Source organism: Cynocephalus volans, chromosome 2 (assembly GCF_027409185.1).
Source record: "Cynocephalus volans isolate mCynVol1 chromosome 2, mCynVol1.pri, whole genome shotgun sequence".
In the NCBI taxonomy this organism is placed as follows: Eukaryota; Metazoa; Chordata; class Mammalia; order Dermoptera; family Cynocephalidae; genus Cynocephalus; species Cynocephalus volans.
Window position 1 is genome coordinate 126,348,291 of NC_084461.1, and position 22,799 is coordinate 126,371,089.

At 41.3% G+C, this 22,799-nt stretch overlaps 1 protein-coding gene across 3 annotated transcripts in view; it reads left to right on the forward strand.

The window, feature by feature from the left end:
* ARHGAP26 (Rho GTPase activating protein 26) overlaps positions 1 to 22,799 on the forward strand; it is a 409,057-nt gene that overhangs the window by 351,512 nt on the left and 34,746 nt on the right. The window contains exon 21 of one of the 3 annotated variants that reach the window (XM_063088224.1): positions 4,798 to 4,873. The exons of the other annotated variants lie outside the window; for them this stretch is intronic. Within the exon in view, the coding sequence (XP_062944294.1) occupies positions 4,798 to 4,804 (7 nt within the window). The 3' untranslated portion in view covers positions 4,805 to 4,873. Of the gene's footprint in view, positions 1 to 4,797; positions 4,874 to 22,799 lie in introns of those variants that run through there. 3 annotated transcript variants of the gene reach the window in all.

Sequence of the window (22,799 nt, forward strand, 5' to 3'; positions counted from 1 at the left end):
TCCTTAGTCATCCCATGGCAGCACTTACAATGTTCAATTGTCACCATGAAAATAAACTGGCAGGAGATCAGGAAGCAAGAAGTGGAGTCATGGGAATCCTGGACACGCTAATCCAATAGAGATGAGATCCACATGTCAGTGACTGACATGGCCAACATAATCATCCCAGAAAGCAGTTAGACACCCCCACTAGCCCAAGAGAGGACTGCAAGCATTTAATTATTAGCAAATGAACATCCACCAATCGCTCTTGCTCTCGCTCTCCTTTCCACCCTTAAATCTCAACAGGACGCAAACTTATTTTCATGTTATGTTTCCCTTTGGAGTAAGTTGAATAATTGCTGCGGTAGCCTTATCACACTCTGGAGCACTCACTAACATCAGCATCCAGAATTGGCTAGATCTGACAGACAGTCCCTTTCTAGTTGGTTAGCAAACGCTTATTAAATACCCACTGTTTAAGACACTATCCCAGGTGCTATGAAAGAGACTAAACAATAATCTCCCCTCAAATCTCTTACTGCCTAGATGGGGCAGATCAGACCTATATACGTGGGGGAGCATTGCTGCCAATATGAGATTTTAAGTGGTGTGAGTGGTCTGGTCATTCACTCTCAAGCATAGTTATGGTTGAATGAATTATCTTTGCAATTGTACATTGCATAGGCAGAGTTTCCAGTAATCTCCCGAGCTCATCTTCTAGATCTGCTCTGAAGTTTAGACTTTCCTTGTTTGCCTTGGTCCAGCTTACTGTGAGTTCGGGAGAAGGAATTCTAGTTTTATGACCCAACTTTTTTTTATTCTGTTTGCCAGGAGGCTTCTTAACCTCTCAGACTCTTATCGATTGTCAAGCGCTGGGCATAGAAGAGAAAAGATGGTACAATGTCCCAAATGTTTTTTGCAACAGGGGTCTCTATGGCTCCAGTGTTTGAGATGCCAAAAAACTTAAAATGCAGACTATAATAGTGATGTAGAGAGAAAAAAATATCAAAAGGGATGAAAAGCTGGAATTTGATCATTTGAATATGTGGCATTTTTGAAGTCTCCTCCCACCGCACCCCTACCTACCCAACAAGAGACTTTCTTATTAGGATATATTTGTACTTTTTTCCCTCCCAAACAACTAGCAGTTTACTAATATTTGTAGTGGCAAAAATTTATAACAATTTCCTATATAAAGCCCTACACCAAATATCCTGATAAACTTAATTCATACCTTGAAGGATCATTTTCTGACTTTACATGAAAAAGGCAAGTTTTGATAATTAGTAGTTCTTTAAATGCTGAATCAGCATAGCCAGGAAAAAATAAGTGAAGAGAAACTATGCCTTTCCATGAATCAGAGTAAGTTTTGCTAGTAAATTTTCATGTAATACCTAAATCTCTGTATAGGGCTGAGGGCTCTTTTTCCTTGTTATGTATAAGGAAATTCCAAATTAAATTCCTTTTTCCTCACAAGCCGTTTATTAAGTTCTGCCTTTAATTTCATCATGAATCAATTAGATCATATGCACACAAACAAGCACCCTTGTGTGCTGTATTTTTCTTTGGATACATGGCTCGTTTTTCCAGATTCTTCTTCCTCTTCCAGAAATGTCAGCACCTGGACTTTATGCTTTTCAATTGTATACCAATTCCAGTGGCAATACAAAGGGAGGTTTAATAAGACCTGAGCTGAGTTGATATTTTGAATACAGCTAGCTCTGAATTGGAGCGTAGAAAGCTCTGTTAGCTATAACCTGAATGCTGCTGTTGAAACTCAGTCAGCCAGGTTTCCGTCTTATTTGTCATTTTTGGTTCACCTTGTACAAACCAGTTCACGGTCTAACCCACTGATCTTGGCATACCTCGGGAAGAATTAGGTCTCTATGTGCAAAAATGTTCAGTGGAAACCTAAGACCCTCATCTAGAATCCAAATATATAATTAATGTGTAAGGCCCCCAACACAGGAGAGCAATGTGACTTCAAGCAGAATCCTCTTTGTATGCTGCTACAGCCTTATGCTTAGCTTTACTCTGGATTCATGTAGAAGTTTAAGAATTTGTAGTAGATAAGAGAAAGAAAACACCATCTCTTCTCAGCCGAGCTGACCTATGTGTTTTGCCACCTCTGAAGATGGCCCCTGTCCTCGGCAGAGGATACAAATCTTTCAAGATTGCCTTCCTACCTACATCACTGTGGGGCTGGCCTGGCTCCGTGTGGTAGCTGTGAAACTGGATTATGTGTCTGTGAAAAGCAAGGGGTGGAATCATGTCCCCAAAGGGCCATGCTCTGGTTTTGCTGACCAGAGTAAACAGGTTCAGATTTTTGGAGGCTGGCTGGAGAAGAGAGAAGAGAGGTGAGGGTGTTATCAGTGGGAGGAGGAATTTGGGGGGAACAAAAATATCTAAAAGGATATTTTATGGAGTTTCTAATATGTGGTGTGTGGTATGAATCATCTTCCATGTCCCCTCATGAAGTGTGCAGTAAAAAACAGTTTCTCATTATTCAGTCTTTCACAGTTATTAAGAGCTTGGGCTCTGAGGACAGCCTTATTCGAGTTCATGTCCCAACTTCACAGCCTTTTAGCTATTTTATAATAATGAACAACTTACTTGACCTCTATAAGCCTCGTGCGTGCAATAGGAATAAAAATAGAAACTATCTCATAGGGTTGTTGTGAGGATTAAATAGTTTAAGTTAAGTGCTCAATAAAAGTTACCTGCCATGATTATGATCGCAGTTGCTCTTTTAACAATAAGTGAGGATTTGGAAGGTCTTTGGAGGGTCATACCGAGGTGCTGAGTCCGGCTTCATGATGGGCACAGGGTGAGAAGGGAGGCTGCCCTCCAGGACCCAGTCATGTCCAACTTAAAGAATAATTCAACCCACTCCCCTCAACTCATCTAGACCAATGCCAGTTTCACACCTAGCAGGGAGCACACAAGCCCTCTGAGTAGCCAGAAGAGCCACAACTTCATCAGTTCTCTAGTCTTGTTGGACACCCTCAGGTCAGGAGGATCGAGGGCATATGGGAAGAAAGCTCCGGCCAGGAACCCAGGCTGCTCAGGGCTGTCGGGGTCCAGGCAGAGCAGGAACTATGGGGAGGTGGGGCCGCTTGGAGGAGGGCAGGGACCAGAAAGAAGTAGAGGGGCTCTTGGCTCCACATCACCACCATTGAGCTCGTTGGTGTGTTGGCCTTCTCAGTGTCCAGCTGCTTCTGGTCAATGCTGCCACCCAGCTCATTCTTTCCCACCTTCCTGTGCATACATCTGCTTCTCTCCCTCAGGATTTCTGCTTCTTCTTAGCTTTGGACTGCCATGACCCCTTATGGCCCCAGTGAAACTATGAAACTGCTTTTTCATAGTTTCCTTCTGCATAGGATTTCACCTGCTGCTTCTGCTGAATTCCCTGCTTTCCAGCCCTGTTTCATAAGGAAAAGAATCTGATTAGCTGATCTCAGCTTTCTGCTGAGGCACGCCATATGCTGGTGACCAGCCTATGCACTGGAGCACTGGAGGCAGGGGACTCTACAGTTTAATCATCTGTGGCCAGAGAAGGCTGGCTTACAAAACCTTTCAGCAGGAACTGAAGGTAGAGCAGGTTCTGAGGTTGCCATGTCTGGAATATACCTTATTTTGCTTACAGTTATAACAAACTTGGCTCCCAGGTTTTTCATCATCCAATATTGTGGAAGTAACATTCATACTACAAGAGGTAGTTACATTCACACAGAAATTTAATAATTGCTGATGAGGCAAGCTACAGAGGAACTTGTTAGAAAGTCATAATTACTCTAATAATACAGAGGTCTGGATAAGGAGGAATGTACTCAGCAGCTCCTTCGGTCACAACTATATGACAGCACAAGACAGTAATAAAGCACAGGACTCCCCAATAAAGTCAATTACGTTTGATATATTCTGTTTTTGAAGGCAGAAAAATGTATGCTGTATCTTAGAAAGATTTCCATTGGTTATAATAAGAACTGGGTGCTTAAATAATTTAAATTTGACTTGTTTATAGAGTTACTCAATGGAAAGCCTTGTTCTTCATCGATGTAGATTTTGAACCACGATTTCTTATGACCTAGAGATGGTAATAGAATGGGAGAAGAGGGGGAAGCACATGACCACGCCAAACCAGCCATAATATTTTTATGGATTTTTTTTTTTTTTTAAACTGGAATTAAGAGTCTGCTTGCCATCCAGAATGGTTAGCAGTCGTGTTCCCCACGACATGGAGAAAGTCCAGTTGCTGTCATTCCAATGACAGGAGGTAGTGGGAGTGACACTAGAGAGAGGGCTTCTTGTGCCCCTTTTTTCTTACTCTAATTCAAGGAGTTTCAGTCTTCTGCAACTAGAGTATCCCTAACTATGACTTTAGCGTTTTTATTTTCTATCATTCATCAGGTTTTACTGAATGTCTTCCTTATTATATGTAAGCACATTATATCAAAGATAAATCAAATGGGGATAGTGCCCTTATTAATAAGAGATAACAGAAATATGAAATAACTGTAAAACAAGATTGAAAGGCCTAGTGCCACAGGATAAAAGTGCTGCTGGTATTCCTACACAGGAGAGATGACTTTGAGCTAGGATGGTCAAGGAAGGGTTTGTGATCAAATTGGTGCTTGAACTTGCATCCTGAAAGATGGGTTGGATTTAGACAAAAGGGGAACAGTGGGGAAAGACTCGGAGGCAGGAACATACAGGGCACATGAGGGGAGCTGCTCATAGTTAACTTTGAACATATGCTTTTCATCTATAATAATTATTTTGTTTCTCATGTCAATATGATTTTTACTTTTTTAGGCACTAAAGCTGGGGAAGCCTAGTAATGTAGTCTTCCCCCTCCAGAATTCCATGCTAACTGGATCCCTATGGAGCATCTTCTATCAATTTATCTTATGTAATTGACTTGCCTGAGACATTCACTATTTTCATCACAGTTTCGCTTCACAGTCAAATAGACCTCACCATCTGGAACTCTTCTTTATTTTTTTTTAGCCCAAAGTTTCTTCCACAAAGGATATGTTTCCATTTCTAAGTGTCACACAAGGTCCTACAACATTCTGCCTCATCCTCTTTGTTTTGAGTGTTATATTGTGAAAAGCCAACAAAATAGGTTTGAAAATAAGCTGTATTCCTCTTTCTGTGTTATAATCCAAGACCAAACACATCAGACAAATTCTGACACCTTCAGCTTCTAGCAAGGGCTGATTTCCTTGGAGTTGGGCTTTATCTCTAAGAGACTAGCTCTGAGTGGGTAGAGTAGCTCAGAGGCAATTGGAACAGGCCAGATTCATAGTGGGATTAATAAGGAGAGAGTATAAATAGCAATCACGTAGCCTTACAGAAAATTCTTGTTATTTTTACTCCTTAGACAAAGTCACTATGTATAGCCTTCAGTTACTGTGTTAAACCAGCTAAAGTATGAGTAGTGTTTATTTTCTTTTGGATTGGTAATTTCCGTTCTGTTTGTCAAATTGTAAGTGAACTATGGAAACTGCATCCCAGATATTCAACTGTGGGCTGACACATTGTCACAAAGCACCATGCACTATTAAAGTTACTGTCGGGGCCTTTGCTTTTGGAATGTTTGCATTTCTCTCAATCCAGAGCCTTTCTGGGCTCTAACAAGAACTGGCTACTACTGTCCTCCTCACATGTTTCTGGAAATTGGGCACTAGTATAAACTTCTGTAATGTGACATCTTTTATTTGTATAGACAGTTGTTGTATTCAAGGCCCTATGTGTCAGCTTGAGCAAATTTACCAATCAGGATTTTTGGTTGCAATTAACAGAAAACCTAGCCCAACTAACTTAGGCTTAAATGCAACTTATTCGTTCACACATGTACAGTCATGCGCCTCATAATGACATTTTGGCCACCAGCACACCTTATATATGACAGTGGTCCCATAAAATTATAGTGTTTAGTAGGCTGTACCATTTAGGTTCGTGTAAGTAGACTCTATGATGTTCGCACAACAAAATCACTTAACGATGCTTTTCTCAGAATGTATCCTGTTGTTAAGCAGTGCATGACTATACTTGAGGAGCCCAGGAACCTCTGTGTTCAGGCATGGCTGGATCCAGGGGCTCAGATGTTGCCGTTGGGACCCAGCTCTTGCCATTTCTCAGTTTAGCTTTCCTCCCTGTTGACTCTTCTCTTAAATAAGCTCTTTTCTTTTGATTGCAAGACGGTTGCAGCCAGCTAGACTTACTTCCTTAAGTCCAAGTCCAGCAGAAAAGAAAGAGCCTTTCTCGATAGTTTGAACAGCAGCCTGTGTCTAATTCCTGTTAGTCCAGATTGAATCACATCTCTATCCCTTAGCCCATCTCTGTTGCCAAGGAGTGTGTGTTGCTCTGCTGGGCTTGGTCTGAATCACCTGTTCAACCTAGTCTGGGTGGGAGAGGGAGAATCATCACACAAAATACATAGACTGAGAATGGAGAAGGGTGGTTGGTCCTCAGAGGAGAGAAACAGCCCCAGAGCATAGATGTTCACTCCAGTGGGCTTTCTTGCATGGACTTAGTGAAGGATTTTGGTGGCTTTATGCTTCAGGATACAAATTGTACTGCTTCTCCTCCCCCTCCCCCCCATAGTTCCTTATATGTTCTCTGAAAATGTCCCTATTTTTATTCAAAATGCTTGATACATAATTTATTTTATGCCTAGTTTACTCACTGGCTCCTTCAAGAATAATATATTTTATAGTTTTTTTAAAATGAAGAAAGTGTCATCTTCTTACTTAGCCCTGGACACAGCTGATTCCTTTAAAAAACACATCTCTGGGAAAAGGCTTTCATCATCAGTGCCCATTACAGATCATTAGAGAACATATGGCAAACCCCAGTGTGCTGAGGTTAGCCTCCATTAGTTTTAATGACAGTGTCATAAGGAGTGTATCTTAGAGTTTGATTAACCAGAGGAAAAGGAATCTTAAAAGAAATGGCCCCTTCTCCTCTGTGAGAGCCATGAACGCACAAAAACAATGTCTCGCTCAGCAGCTCTGAGAACTCTTCAGACACAGGCTACCGAGCGGTGGCATCTCTGGTGGCCTGCCAGAAACATTAGGGCAGCAAACAGCCAGTTCAAGAGCTATGCTGAAGTCTCCAACTTTGGTGGTGGTGACATTGTCCAAAACCTATGAGTGTGGGTAAGAACTGCTTCTTCTGCCAGGATCACCTTGAGCTGCTGGAAAATTCCACATTAGTTTGATCCTCCTGTGCCTAGTTCATATCCCTGAAAATAAATTTTTCTATCAAAGGCTGAAATCAAGTCTCCATAAAGTAGGATGATAATGGTGATAATAGAGGTGATGATGATGATGACTCATTTACTAAACACCAGTGTGCCAGTCAATTCACTCGTAGTTACTCATTTCACCATCACAATGCACCAAGTACTGCTACAATCCCCATTCTACATGAAAGGAAATAGGCACAAAGAGGTTGCCTAACTTACCTGAGGGTAGAGGTTGGAATTTGAACCCCGGCACTCCAAGTCTCAGTATTTCCCTTTTCCAAATCACTATGCTCAGTTGCTCCCATGAGCGGTGGTTGGGTAATAGCAAGATACTGAAGTTGGCAGGTAAGGAAAGAGACTGAAACAGCCCAGTCGTGTCCTTACCCTCCATTCTCTGTTATCACTCAAGTCCAGATGCTCGGGAGTTTGGGGAGCGAACAAGAACACAGGAAAATAAGGAACAGTGAATGAGTACCTTAAAAAAAAGTCAACAGGCCAGAGTTTAAGAGAAAAAGAGGGAGAAGAGAGCAGAAAGTAGTTGGAATAAGCTATAACAAAGGACAGAAAATGTACAGGATGAAATAGATTCCAGGGAGGAAAAAAATGGGATGGATGAGTGTTTATTGACCATCTACCATTGCCAGGCCCCAGTCTAGGGGTTTTGCGTACATTATCTAATCTTCCTTACAACCCATGGAGGTAAACAACCACTATCAACATCTCCATTTTATAGACAGGGAATCTGGGTTTCAGAGGAATGAAGTGACTTCCCCAATGTCACAGAACTGAGGCCTGTATAACCCCCCACCCAACAAGTCTTCCATTATCTCGAGAACTAATCCCTCTTCTCCACCTGTGGTTTGTAGACCCAGATGTGAGCCACACTTGAGATCCTGAGATTTGACAGATACTCAGAGATAATACTGATACAACCCTTCATTTGCTGGGAAGCAGTTACTTTTTTCTCCCATCACAAAGAGAGGAGGGGAAGGGAACACAGTTTCATAGTGCACCTCACTTCCTCCCAAGTTCCAAACTGTACAGAGCCAACTCTCTAGACGTCAAGTATGTTGGCAGAGGTGCTATTACGTCCTTAAGAATTCCATAAACCTCAAATCTCAGGTAAGCAGTATTTTTTCATACTTGTGAGATTTCCTCTTATATTTGCCCATTTCTGCCATTAAAAACAAAACTAAAAACTTTCCCTCAAAAACTGACAATCTGGTGTCACTGCACTTCCCTCCAAATTGAAGACATAACAGCAAGATGTTTACAAGCCCAGCATTTATCTCTGGCATAATCCCAGCAGCTACTGATTGCATTTATAGTTTACTGCTAGGTTTGCGATTCTGGAATTGAACTTCCTCTCCATTTTATTTTCCCCTTTACTTCCTCTTATTTTTTAGAATCCAGGTATAATTGTCCCCCATAGGGCTGGGCTGGTTAACACACTTATTAAATGATAGCTTCACCGCATGGTCATTGTATTCATCTCAAAATCTGTGCAGGAAACCATCACGTACACACTTGTCTCCTGTTGCCAGCTAAAATAGGGGCAGCATTTTTAAGACTTGCAAGCCTTTGCTGAGTGCAGAAAATTGTTTTTTATTTCAAGTCTTTGTGTGCTGGCAAATTTTGTATGTATGTGTATTGAGAGCACAGTTGGATGACATGTGCCAGCTATCTGGTGACAACTGTTCTCTGAACATCATTGATAACCAAACAAAATCTAGGAATGTGAGGCCTATTACTCTTTTTGAAAATACATAGACATTTGAGTAAAAATTGGAATAAAAAATAACAGCAGATTAACAAAGGCTGAGAGAGGAAGAAAGTAATTTATCACAAAACTGCCTTGAGCCACCTAGCAACCATGATAAAGAAGGAAAAGTATATGACGGGATGTTCAGTTCAATTGTTTATTTGAAGAAAGCATACCAGTTCATCAGTAGTTGTAAGTTATAGTATTATTTTGTCAGATGAGTCTCTATATTAATGGTGCTGAATAACACAGTAGACAATGTTTTCCGTGCAGTTTCCTGCAAAAAATATATGAGGCTCTGTTTCTCCTATTGGTTCTTATTAAATGCAGAATGTAATGTTAAGCTGAAGTGCCAAAAAGTCCTTTTTACTATGGTGCAGGGAGAACACCTGCTATGGGTCAAATGTGTCTCCAAAAGTTCGTGTATTGTAAACTTTTGATCCCTATTGTAACAATGGTAAGAGAGTAGAAAATCCAGTTATGGTAATTGAAAGGTGGGGCCTTTGAGAGGTGATTGGATTATGAGAACTATGCCCTCATGAATGGATTAATGGGTTGATGGTAATAAGTTATCATGGGTGTAGATGGGTGGCTTTGTAAGGAGAACACATGGAAGAGCTCTTGGGATTGTCACCAGGTGATACCTTTAGTCACCACAAAACCCTATAAAGAGTTTCCACCCAGAAGAATGCCCTCACCAGATGTGCCCCCCTGGACCATGGACTTCTCAGCCTTCAAAACTGTAAGAAATAAATTTATTTCTTTATAAGTAACTCAGTTTCAGATATTCTGTTATAAGCCACAAAAACAGACTAATACAACAACCTAGAGAAAGGATGTGGTTTTCTGGTAATCTTCCTGGTTGCAGAATGATGGATGGAAGGCAAGATCTCTTTTAAGGAAGTCTCTCCCCAGTTGCTTCAGCCCATGCTTTTGACAGGGGACATGACAGGTGGTTCTAAATTGAGATTTATAAAAGTATAAACACCTGAAGTGCAGATGCCCATGTTGTTGATTGAAAAAAGATGCCAGGGGTGTAAATCATGTTTTATTGAGGAAATTAGGCTGACCTGAATCCTCGTCTCCACGGAGTTTGTTTGAATTTAGCAGGAAGTTACCAAGTGCCTACAGCATGTGGACCAGGGCTGGTTATTTAGTATTCAGTGCTTATGAAGACCTGAGGTCAGGTCCCTTTGGGGTAGCCTGACAGTGCTGTGAGGGAAGTGGGCTCAGGATGCAGTGGGGTCCAGAGGAGGAACACTGAGCCTCGCCCCCTGGGCTGCAGTTTGGGAACTGAGTAAAAGTTACCCATGTGAAGAGGAGGTACATTGCAGGCAAATGGAACTGCAAAAAATATAGGGAGACAAAAATACTGTGTGCTCAAGATATAACAAACCATTCTGCAGGGTGTGCAGGAAACATGGAGGCATGGCGAGATCAGGGTCAGGAGAGTGGAGGATCACCCCAAGGCCAGAATCGCGACACATATATTTTTAGGTGGGGCCAAGATGTTTCTAAAAAAATAAATAAATAAAAGTGACTTTGTGGATTGTTTTATTAACATTTTCTTGAGCCATTACTAAGTTCAGGCACTTAGCTTAGCAATTTACGTGAGCATTATTTTACTTAGTCCGCACAATCATCCTCTGAGGTAGATATTATTTTCCCCATTTTACAGATAGGAAGGAAACAGAGTGTTGGAAATGTTAAGTAAGTTGCCCAGTTCAGGCATGCCAACTCCAGAGACTTATCACCACCTCACTGTTTGGGAATTTTTTTCCCAAAGCCTGCGATGTCCTAAATAAGAGTCCCAGTAGAATTAGAGTTCTGAGTCATGCTGGATGACCTTGACCTAGATTCCACACTAGGCTTTCTTAAACCCAAGAGATTTACCCTGCAGAGAATATTTCTTTGGTGGAGACTGCGTAGCTGCTGGAGCTGGTCTGCACAACACAATGGATTTGGTTCTGGCAAAGCAAAGTAGCTCCTCTTCCCAGAATTCAGCTGCTGCTTGTGGGCAGCACCCAAACCTCATCAACTTTAAAGAGAGAGGCCTTATCTTCCTGTGTGTAACAGCAGAAAAGCGACATCCATTTCTTCCAACAGCCTCTCCACATTGTTTCGACATCAGTATTTTCTAAAAGGAGGATGGCAGTAGATAGGACAAAATGTCAGTATTCATCAGTGCCTCTTCTGCTTTATCCAGCTCTGAGATTCTGTTCCACTCAAAAGCAAAAGATAGGAAATAATCTACATGTTCACTGGTAAGGATCTGATTGAATAAGTTGTCACACATCTTTACAATGGAATGCTATACAGCCAATAAAAAGAACAAGGGGGCAACTTTTCATGTACTAATGGGGTAATCCCCAGAAAATATTATTAAAGAAAACAAGCAGTGTTCAGAACAATGTGAATAACTCGCACCCATTTTTTTTTTAATGGGCCTGGGAGGGGCAAGAATCACACACCCACGCATGCTTGCATGTTTACGTAATATCTATGGAAGAAAATATACGAAATTAAAAATAATGGTTACTTCTGGAAAGGAGGTTAGTGGGAAGGAAGACATATTTTTTTCCTGTCCACTCTTTTATACTGATACCCTTTTACACTGTTTGGAAATTTTATCAACTTGATATAATAGTCATTCAAAGCAATAGATTAATATAGAAATTAAAGAGGAAAAATTCCCCATTCCCCAAACAAGTTGAAAGGTATTTGTATATTTTATTTATAGATATACTCATATACCTTTATCCCATGGTTGTGAAGTTACCAAGTTAGCCAAGTACTTTATCATTATAAAAGTATTTTAAATCTGTAGTTTATAACCAGGCAACCCTGTATCAATATAGGATTACCTAGGATCACAAGTAACTGGAGCCCTCATCCAAATACTTGCTGATACACCACATCTGAGTTTCTAAACAGTGAGCGATAAAGTCCTTTAGTGAACTTCTAAGCCTCATACCTGTCAGGGACTGATAAGTACACAGGGGCAGGTTCTTTGATATGTGTCCAAGTACATTATCAGAGATAAGCAAGCTTAAGTGTAAACTGGAGATTTAACTACATTTCAAATTTGATATGGAGCTAACTACATGAAGGATGCCAGAGAGAACCTGTGTGCTCAGAATACATCTGTTGCTCCAGATTTTAAAAGATTTTCCTTTCCTATGTAAAAGGAGCCCAAAAAGTTCTGTGTCCTGTTTAAGGCTGGTTAGGTGACCTGAGGGCTCTTAACTTTTTGGTGCTTTACAGGTAACTAAGTGGTGGTATTATTTTAAACAGTAAAAGTTCAGATATCTAGGGACATGCTTGTAGCTGGAAGAATTTATAAACAATTTTGATCAAAAGGATTGGTAAACATCTTGAAAGGCAGCTCATGGAAAGCATAAACAAAATGTAGATATAGGACTGTGGCAGTCTTTGGTGACAGTTTGATATCATCTTGTCATAGAGAAAGGATATCTTCCCTATCTCAGCTTAGCATGATTTTTCTTTTTGCAAGAATGTAAGATATTTTCAGAAGTGTTTTAGAAAAAACTTTGGTTTTTTTAACCAAATTTTTAGTGTTTGCTGGAAAAGGCTAAAATAAGATACATTTCTTCTTATGGAGAGTAATGGATAACAAAACGTAAAAGATTCCTAATAAACAGCCCATCAATTATTGGTACAGAACTCAACACCTGGTCTGGAAGCTTTATACTGTTGGGATTTGGGGGGAGGAGATGTTGTTTTGTTTTGTCTTTTTGCAAAACCAGGCTTGGGTTTCTTTTGATTCTTGTTTTAGGTTTGAGAGAGAACTGACATAAAGGATTTTTTAAAACCATCTTTGACTTTTTCTCTTTATTTTAAGTTCCTTGTCTGAAATACAGCATGTGACTATGAAATGGAATTGTCTAAAGGAGATGTATGTCTTCTGCTCTAAGCCAGAGATTGTCCCTTAATAAAAAATGAAGTTATGTCACCTGTGTAGTAAGACATATGCTGTTCAGTAGACTATGGATAAGAGACTTGCCAGCCAGGTCTAGTTTCATATTTATGAACAGAAGCTCACTTCTTAGATGGTGGGAATTAATCCAACAGATCTTTACACTGAAAGTAGGTTTCACATGAGAAATTACCTCCAGGCTTGTCAGCTGATCCGTTTAGGCAGGATAGTGACTCCCAAACACCATAACATGGATGTGTCTAAGTTTTTGTGTTCCTCCTCCAGTTCATCTTACCAGGAGTATCACTCCGAGATCATACACATTAAAGAAGAAGTTCTTTCACCACTAAATATAAAGAGCCACTCTAAAAGTGAGAAATTAATTTAGCTCAGCCCTAGGGTAGCTTAGAGAAAGCTTTTACATGTTGATGCTAAAAAGCACTTAGAAAGACAGTTTATTTTGGAACTTGAGGAGGGAATTCCTTTAGATGGGAGATGTTAACATAAACCTAAGTAGCAGGCCATTAGGTAAAAGTCTAGATTTGGCATTGGAACTTAAATTTCAATACTATAATAGAAATTTTCTGCCATGAAAAAGGCTCAGGTGTCTGATTATCATCCTTAGGCAATTTTCAGCTCATAATCTCAGAATCCACAAATGCCTTTAGGGTCCAATATGCAAAGGAAACCATGAAAAGGATATAACTAGCTCCCGGAAAGCAAAGGTATGAGTGACATCTAATTAAGCTGCAATATCACCGTGCTTTGGTTCTGGCACTCATCTATCACTACTTTGAGCAAACCATTTGACCTTTTATATTATACCTAGGGACCGTATACCTTGGTTTGCCTGTTAGTTCTGTTGCCCTGGTATAAATTTAGTTGTGCCCCTCCCCTTCACTGTCCTAGGAAGGATGATCAATTATATGATCCTTCATTATATGCAGTCTGTCTTTAATTATATAGCACTTCATCATATTAGTTTCCCAAGTACCTTTTTCACTAAACTGATCATCTTCAGACTAGGGACCGTCTTGTTCATTTCTCACTACCCCTGGCCTCTCAGAATAGTGCTTGACTCATGTGTTTGCCACGTAGTGCTTGTTGAATGAAAGAATCAGTTCATCAGGCTGCATCACAAACCCGCATCACAAACCATAATGCTCCCCAATGTGAGCAGGCCTCATTGAATGCCAAGATGCTCTGTTATGGTTGATCACAGAAAACCTGTCAGAGGTGGCATATCTATAGCAGACATCTACATGTAGTTGATATACGTACTGACCCACAGCTGCCTTGGAAACAAGGTGTCATCAGCAGACCAGAAGTTGAAAACAATTCCTGGGAGATTTAAGATCTGGCTGGCACTACTGTCAATAATAATAACACAAAATATATTTATAGTGCTTTTCAGTTTTCAGAGCCATTTCATATAGAGTGTTTGATTTTGGCATTAACCTCAGTCATAGCACCTAACATAGTGTATTAAAGTTGCCCATTTACTTCTCTGATTCCTGCACTAAGCTGTACCGTACCTCATGCTCATGCCCATTTCTTGTTCACTATGGTTTCCCCAGCACTTGACAGTGCTGTTTGTAGGCATGTGGTACATATGTATTGAATGAAAACTACTTCCTGCATTTTGTGAATGAGAGGCACTGAGGCTGAGAGGGCTTGAGTGGCCTCTGCAAGTCTATATGGCAGTCTTAACCTGGAAACTTCTGTCTGAGCCTGGACCTTTGGATACCAAGTCCAGTGCTCTTTCTGCTGAATCAGCACACAGAAAAAAAATCAGCTCTGTGCTCATTGTATGAGGTTGACAACTTTTTGAGAAGCAAAGGAAAAATGGTTGATTACAGTTCCCTCTGCCTGGGGATCTGCTATTCCCCAAGGAGACTTCCCTGACCCCTTGACCCTTGGCTGGATTAGGCACTCCTTTTGAGTGCTGTCACAATAGCCAGTGCTTATTTTGTCAATGTACTTAACAACAGCTGCTGCCATTCATTAGGGGCTCATTTGGTGCCAGACACTGAGCAGGGGGCTTCACATTCACTCACAATCACCCTAGGAGGGAGAGTGTTAATGACTTCATTTTTCAGGTGGGGAAACTGAGGCTCAGTCATCTAACTTGCACAAAGTCACACAGCTTGTAAGTGGCAGACCTAGGAATCATCATATGACTTAAGGCTGCTGAACCCACCACATCCCACTTAACTAAATATATGATCATCATCTGATTAGATACCAGATTTCTCCACTGGACTGCTAGCTCTAGGATGAGGTCTTTTTCCTCTTTGGCATCCAGTGCCTTTCCTGGCGTCAGGGTGGCACTTACTAAATAGTTGTTGGTTGGCTGAGCAAGAGGCAGCGAAGGGAGAGTTGAGGGATCCCAAGTGTAAACAGTCACCGCTTCTTGGACCAGCCCAGGACACCTGTGATATGTTGCTTTTCATGACTGTGGCTTTCTGGTTTGCTGGCCGTGATCATCGCTTCTGCATGAGTCTGATACCCTGAATCATCTTCCCTATACCTGGGGCTTGGCTTACTGGGAGTGAGTTAGAGTTTTTAGCTCTAAGCTGTTCGATGGCCACTCCAGAAGGCATTTGGAAGGAGAAATGTTGGGAGAGTATCTTGGGCCTTTTCTTGCCTGAAGTAATTTGCTCCAAAATGGCTCTTTTATTTCCCATTTTAAAAATCTGGTGTTATTGCCAATGTTTGGTAAAACCACACTTAAATTGCTGTTGTGGGGGAAGTCCTGTGCTGAACTTTTTCATCCCTACTCTTGAGACTAAATATAGGCATCCCTCTTGTCTCTCTCCCTTCCCACTCAGTCTGGATTTTGTCCCCCCACCTCCTACCCCTTGACACTGTCTCTCACCAAGGTCACCATGACCTCCCTCTCACACCTGATGGGCCCCTCTCAGTCCTTGCCTTCCTTGATGTCTGGCAGCCCCTCTGTTTCAAGCCCTCACTTTGCCTGCCTTTGGCGGCACCACACTCTCCGTGTTTGTGTGTTTTGCCACCTCTCTGTCTCAGTCTCTCTTGAAGGTTCCTTTCCTTTTAAATGTTGTTCTCAGGGTCTGGTTTTAAATCCTCTTCTTCACTCTTCGACTGATTCATCCCTTTCTTTAGTTCCACCTACTGCTAACATGCCAAAGAATACCTGTGTCCCGGATTTTCTGCGTGTTCTTCAGCACCACATATCCAACTGTCCACCAAGCCCCACTGCCAGTGTAATGTTATGCATGAGTGTTCCCCACCCTTCACACCCATACCTGTTCCTCACCCTGTGCTTTCTGTTTCCATGAATTCTGCCATTCTCCACCTGGTGCCTGGAAACCTGGCTAGCTTCTTCCACTCATCACTGACTTCTCATCCATGATCAAGACCTGCCCATCCTGCCTCTCTCACATCAGCCCACTTGTCTCTATCCTAATGGCCACCACCTTAGCCCAGTCTTTGCCCATCTGGTCTTCCTGACCCTGGACTGGCCTCTCCGGCACGTTCTCTGTACATCATCCTATAGAGTTGTTGTAATTTGCAAGCTTGAATACAGCACTCCCCTTCATGAAAGTATTTGATGGCTCCTGTTGCTTCTGTAAATTCCAGAATCCTTTTATTAACCGAGAGGCCTGGAGTAACACTTGCTCGACACCTCAGCCTCTGTTCAAACTCTCTACTTAGGCCCTACTGGCTTGTTTCACTTCCTCAATCCTGCCCTGGTTCCTCTCACCTCCAGGGAACATGGTTATTAAACATCAGTTCTTTCAGAAAGTCTTCCCTGACTTCCCTGCCTCACTCCTTTCCCCGTCCCTGCTCCCAGATCTTAGGATAATTCTTGCATATTAGGGAAGCATTTATCCCCCAACAGAGCATTATATCACAGTGTGTTGTCATCACCTGGTTGTCTGTCACATATTCTCTGTGGGCCAAACATGTCTTCTCAGTTCTGTCTCCCCAGTGTCAAGCATAGTGGCAGGAACATAGTGATAAATATATATATAATATGAATAAGTAAATAAAATGCACTGGAAAAGATTTCTGGACAATCCATCAATCCATTTTGCAAAAAGAGGAATTTTGTCCTTCCCTGCCCTGGAGATGGCACTATCTTTGAGATTTTAAGGTTTTGTTTCATTTTGTTGTTTTTTTAATTCTGTAAACATCTCAAATGTTTAGTAATGCCTCAGATTCAGGAAATTGTTTAAAACTCCCCAGTGTCTCTCGTTTGCATGCGGAATAGAATCTAAACACTTTCTTGTGGCCTGCGCAATTGGCCCTTGCTCACCTTACTTGATCTCTCCGACCTCACCTCCCTTGCTTGTTATGCTCCTGTGCTTACTCTGTTCCTTGTGAAAACCAAGTCCATTCTTGCCATAGGACCTTAGCAACACCTGCTCCTGCTACCTCAGAAGGTTCTTCCCTGATCCTCACATGCTCCAGCCTGCCCTGCCCTCTGACTGCCAGCCATCACTGTCTACCACATCATCTTGGTTTACTTTCTTCATAGAAAGCACTTTCCCTCTGAAATGTTCATGCCTGCTAGTTCACTTACCTGCTTACTGTCTGTCTCTTCTCACGATGCCGTAAGCCCATGAGAGTAAGGACCATTCTAGCTCGTGTATCGCATGATTCCCAGCACCTAGGACGAGGACTGGCTCCATTGCTTCATAAATATTTCTTAAGTGAATTCGTTTTAGTGAAACAACAAAACATGGTTTTTGATAAGCTAAGAACTTCTTTATCCAAAGCCTGTCATTAACGTGAAAGATCATTTCTCTTCTACCTTAAATAATTGGCCTAGGAAATAATTCACATAGCAATTGAGTTTTATATACATTTGGCTATAGCCAAAATGCCCTGAAATTTCCTGGATATGAAGATAAATCTTTTGCTCCATCTATATGGTGGTCTGGCCGTGCCAGTTCTTAAGTAAATAGTCAGCTTCGCCATTCTCAAAATCAGGTCCTATGTAAATAGTCATTTCCATAAATCATGTCAAGAAAACTAATTGTTTTAGGGTGTGGTCTTTGGTTAGTCATAGTCCTCCTAATCCTGTTTAATGCAGGTTTTTTGGAAAGTTGGTGCTACCTGCTGACAGGCCCTGTGGTCGTCTGGCTTTGTTGACTCCATCCCAACCCCCAACACATTGGCACTAGGTTGGCTACTTTGGTTTTAGAATTATTCTTCTTATGCCTCATGCAATTTTAAAGTGTCAGAAAAGCCAGTTTCCTTTCTCAGATAAGGCCTGTAGGGGAATTTGGGCTGTACTTGGTGGCAACATAACCTCACAAAAGATGTGTAAACACAGTGCTTTGCCAAGTATTTGTGGAGGCGAGGGGCAGGAGGGGTGTTGGCATAGGCCCAGAGTAAAATGTCCTGGAAGGTTTTGTGTGATTTCCCAGAAAACTAAATTAATATACAAGGGTACTTCAAAGAATTCGTGGACAAATAGAATTAAAAGATAATACAAATCTTAACATGAGCTTTTTGAAGACCCTTCATATATAGTATTCTCACATGTAAGATGGGGCTAATGATAGAGTCTACTTGCTGTGCTTGTTGTGGGGATTAAGGAAATAATAAGAGCAATATGCTCTGGGACCTGCCTTGTAATGAGCCCTCAGAAATGTTGACTGTTAACTACTGTTAACCCTTCTCAGTTACTGTCCAGGAAGAACACAAAGCTCTGGGCTTTGGTGCTAACCCACCAGGAGTTTGCCCTGTCCTGTGCAGTTGCAAAACACCCACTGTCCGTCATTTGCCAGGGAGCAGGCTTGCAGAATGAGTTGGCTCCAGGCAGCTCATTTCTGGAGCTCTTCCCTGCCCACACATACTGCGAGTTGCCCAGAAAGCAGCAGCTGCATTCACCAGTGGAAATTCCCCCAGGGTCTTTGTGGAGGCCCCTCCCTATCTCTGGCTATGGGAGAAGGCGCAGAGGGGAATGGCTTCCTCCACCAAATCCTTGGTGCCCAGTCTAGTTCTCTAAATACCAGTGTGGGCCCTGAGGCTCTACAGCAGTGTCCCTGCTTCTCAGGGACTCCAAAACAAACCTCTGTCTGTCGTCTTCATAAGCAGGCAGATTCTGGTGGGGGAGGTGGTAGAAGGGGCTTGGGGGAGAACTCTCATTTTCTTAAAGTTTCAGTAGAGGTTTGGATAACCTGTAGTCTTTGGAGATTGATTCTTCTGTCATCCTTGTTCTCCTTGTGGTAGCCACATGGTTGAAGTTCGCTTTGCCCCTGGGCAAAAACTCAGACTCTCAGACAAGGGAGTAAGGTATTCAGATTCTAAAAGTTTCTTGAAGGGAAAGGGGTTAAGGGATGTGTGTACATGCTGATGATCTGAACATTACATTATCTATTTCAACAAATAAACCTTGGACCAGATCAGTCTATCAAATACAGAGACAACATTGATCTTTCAGGAGGGATTTGCCAGCTCCAAAATGCCGTCTGTCCTTTCCTGCCCATTGGTGGGAAGAGAATGCCTCTTTTTAACTAGCTTGAAACACTCATTTCAAATTTTAAGGCCTCCAACCCAAATTAATTTATTATCGCTACCCTTTTCTCTCCCCTTTAAAGAAATGAGTAAAGAATATTCCCCCTTGATTCCATGAGGGTTAGGAAAGGACATTTTACCTGCCAGAGTGTCTCCAGTATCGCAGCTGGGGGTGTCTGTGTGCATGTGTTTGTGCTCAGCATGTGTGTCCCTACTATATATAAGCTCATTCATTCCCTTGCTGTAATTCAGCGTTCAGACTCAGCTTGCTGACTGATAGATTAGAGGAAGCCAGTAATTCTCAATTCATGAGAACAGGCTAAGGGAGAACAAACCTACCCTCCCATCTCTCACCAGCTCCCTTGTTCTGAAACACTGCAGTGGTTCAGAGAAGTCTCCTCTTAGAGCTCTCATTTTTTTCGGAGGGATGGTTTGAACCTAGGCTAGATCTGCCCCGTTTTTGTCTTAGTAGTCTTGATTGGTTCATTTGACAGAAGCAAGAAAATCCATATACCAAAGAGACTGCAAAAGTAGAGGAGGGAAGAAGAAGAAACATGTTCAAGGCCAAATTGCCCCATTGTGGGTGGGATTATAAATCAGCAGGACCGTTCTTGGGAGCAGTATGACAATATGGGCCAAACACATTATGGCAGGCTCACCCTTTGACTCAGCCATTGCACCCAATAGTGTTTTCATAAGGAAATAATCAGAGATCTGTGCAGAGGTGAATGGATTTTTATCCCTGTATTATTTATAATAGCAAGAGAAATTATTTTTTTTTTAATTTTATTGAAATGTATTGATTATACATATTTGTGGGGTACAGAGTTGGATATCAATACATGTATACAACCTGTGATGATCCAATCAGGGTTGTTATACTTCTCACTGTGTAAGGAAGACGAAAAAAGGATTACTCAAAGCACCATGAATGCATTGAGAAGCCCGAAGGGTCTGTATCCCAGAGAAAAACTGGGTTACAGCACTCATTCAAAGTTAGCTTTTGTCTTTTATTGTAGAGGCAAGGGAGTTTCACAAGAAAATTCAGTTGATTCAATCATTACAAAAGGGCACAAGGACATGGGTAGCGTTACAAAAGTTATGTACGGCTAAGTATAGCTTAACAATGGAAACTAGTAACATCAGAAAATAAACAAAGTGACATTCCAAAGTACAATTAGTGAAAAGCTAAGTTGGTCAAACTGACTCATTATCTAAAGTATAACCTCTCCTTAAGCAAAAGTTACATTCTTATGAAAAAATCTAAATACAATTGTCTCTAAAGTTTCCCCCAACAGACAGCCTGGCCCTAGCAAACATTTTTTCCACAACTTTCCCTTCAGCAATTCTTAAAATCTCTTAACAGAATAGGTATGACAACCACCTGTTGTCTCTAAAAACATTAAAGTATACAATCCCATACTTAAACAGTGATTAGAGTTGATTAGATGGGCTTTTGCCATGCTATCTGTGGGCTGTGGCTCCCTGCCTGAGGGCTTTTGCCCTATGCATGCATTTACCTAAAAACTGTATTCTAAAATCAACTGAGAATCAACATTATTTAATTTAGAATTGATTAGATAAGCAATCTGTGGGCTGTGGCCCCCTACTCTGAGGGCTTTTGCCCCATACATGCGTTTACCTAAAAACCCTATTCTAAAATCAAATGAGAATCAAGATTTCTAACCCCTCAACACGGGCGATTAGCATATTCATCATAACAAAACTTAATCATTTCTTTGTGATGAGGACATTAGATCTCCTCTCTTCTACCATTTGATAACATGCAGTAAATTATTAATTATAGATGCCTAGCTTGACTGTATACCCACAGATCTTATTTTTACTGTCTAACTATTATGTGTCTATTAACCAACATCTATCTATCCCTCCTCCCCCTCCCCCTTTCTCACCTCCAGTAACCACAGTTCCGCTCTCTCCTTCTGAAAGTTCAGCTTATTATCTTTCTGAAAGAAAGACAGGAAACAGAAAGAGAAAGAAATAACTTAAATGTGCAACAATGGTGATGGTTTGGTAATTATCACACAGCCACCAGCTATTTAAAATTATGTTGATGATGAATGTTTATTGACATTGGGAATATTATATAATAAACTAGTTTGTTTACATATGATACCGTAATTTACAAACTTCTGTTTTCTGCCTTTTACATGCACAGTGTGAGTACTGATGGTTGGTTTTGTTTTGTTTTTTGCATATTATCACTTATTAATTTTCTGCATTCAGCATAAATTATTTTACAGCTAGAAACAGAAATAATGAATTTTCTTTCTGTATTTAAAATAAACATTCTGCATTAAAAAGATATATTATTGACATCCTCCTTTTTTTTTTTTTTTTTTTTAACCAAAAACAAAGGAGGAGGAAAGAAAGTAAGCTGGCTATGGATATTTGAGTTAAGCCAACCCCTGGAGTCCTTTCTGATTCATTTTGCTTTGGAAAAGCAAATATTGCTGCACAAACCCTAAGGCTGTTCATTTCTTTCCTAAACTCTACTACTTTATCAAATTCAGTAAGTATCAATACTTGCTATTATGTCAGAAGGTATGCCAGACGTGGTGCCCACCCTTCGTGCACGTTAATTCTTGTAATCCTCATAAACATCCTTCAGGGTAACATTTTCCCTGGCATTCAGAAGAGAGTGAGGCAGAGTCACAAGGCCACAGCGAGGAGAAGAGTGAATCTGCCTGCCTCCTTGGCCCTTGCATCTATCTCCCCCTCAATCTTGCATCCCCTGTGCAAAGTTTCTTTTTTCTTTTTATTTATTTATTTGTTTGTTTGTTTATTTATTTATTTATTTTGGCAATTGGCCAGTATGGAGATCCAAACCAGTGATCTTGGTGTTATAAGGCTGAACTCTAACAATCTGGACTAACTGGCCAGCTCTCTAAGTTTCTTTTTGAACGTTCTCTAGGCCTGTTTTCCTGAAGGAGCCACATTACTTAAAGAACCAGTTTTTAACCTATTGGCAGAGGTGAGGACAGGGAGAGGGAAAGTTAGATGTTGAGAGGCCTGTGACTCAGAAGGAAAAGAAGGGAGGGATGCTGTTGAAGTGGCCCTGCTGCCACCCAAAGAAATTCAGCCATTCACAGAGGCCTTAGTGTCCAAGGACCAAGTTCAGCCTACTTTGACAAGCTCAGTGATGGGAACTCTTTGGTACTCACTTTGCAGAATATTATAAGAATGAGCAATGCCATCCCTTGCAGCATTTGTATGAGACCTGTGTGATGGTACTTTTAAGAGTTTAAGTGGGGTCATCCTTGGATGAAGCCCACCCCAAGGAGGAAGTAAGTACAGCCGTGCAGCTGCCATCCCCATGCAGGGCTTCTCAGGAAGCTGTCCAC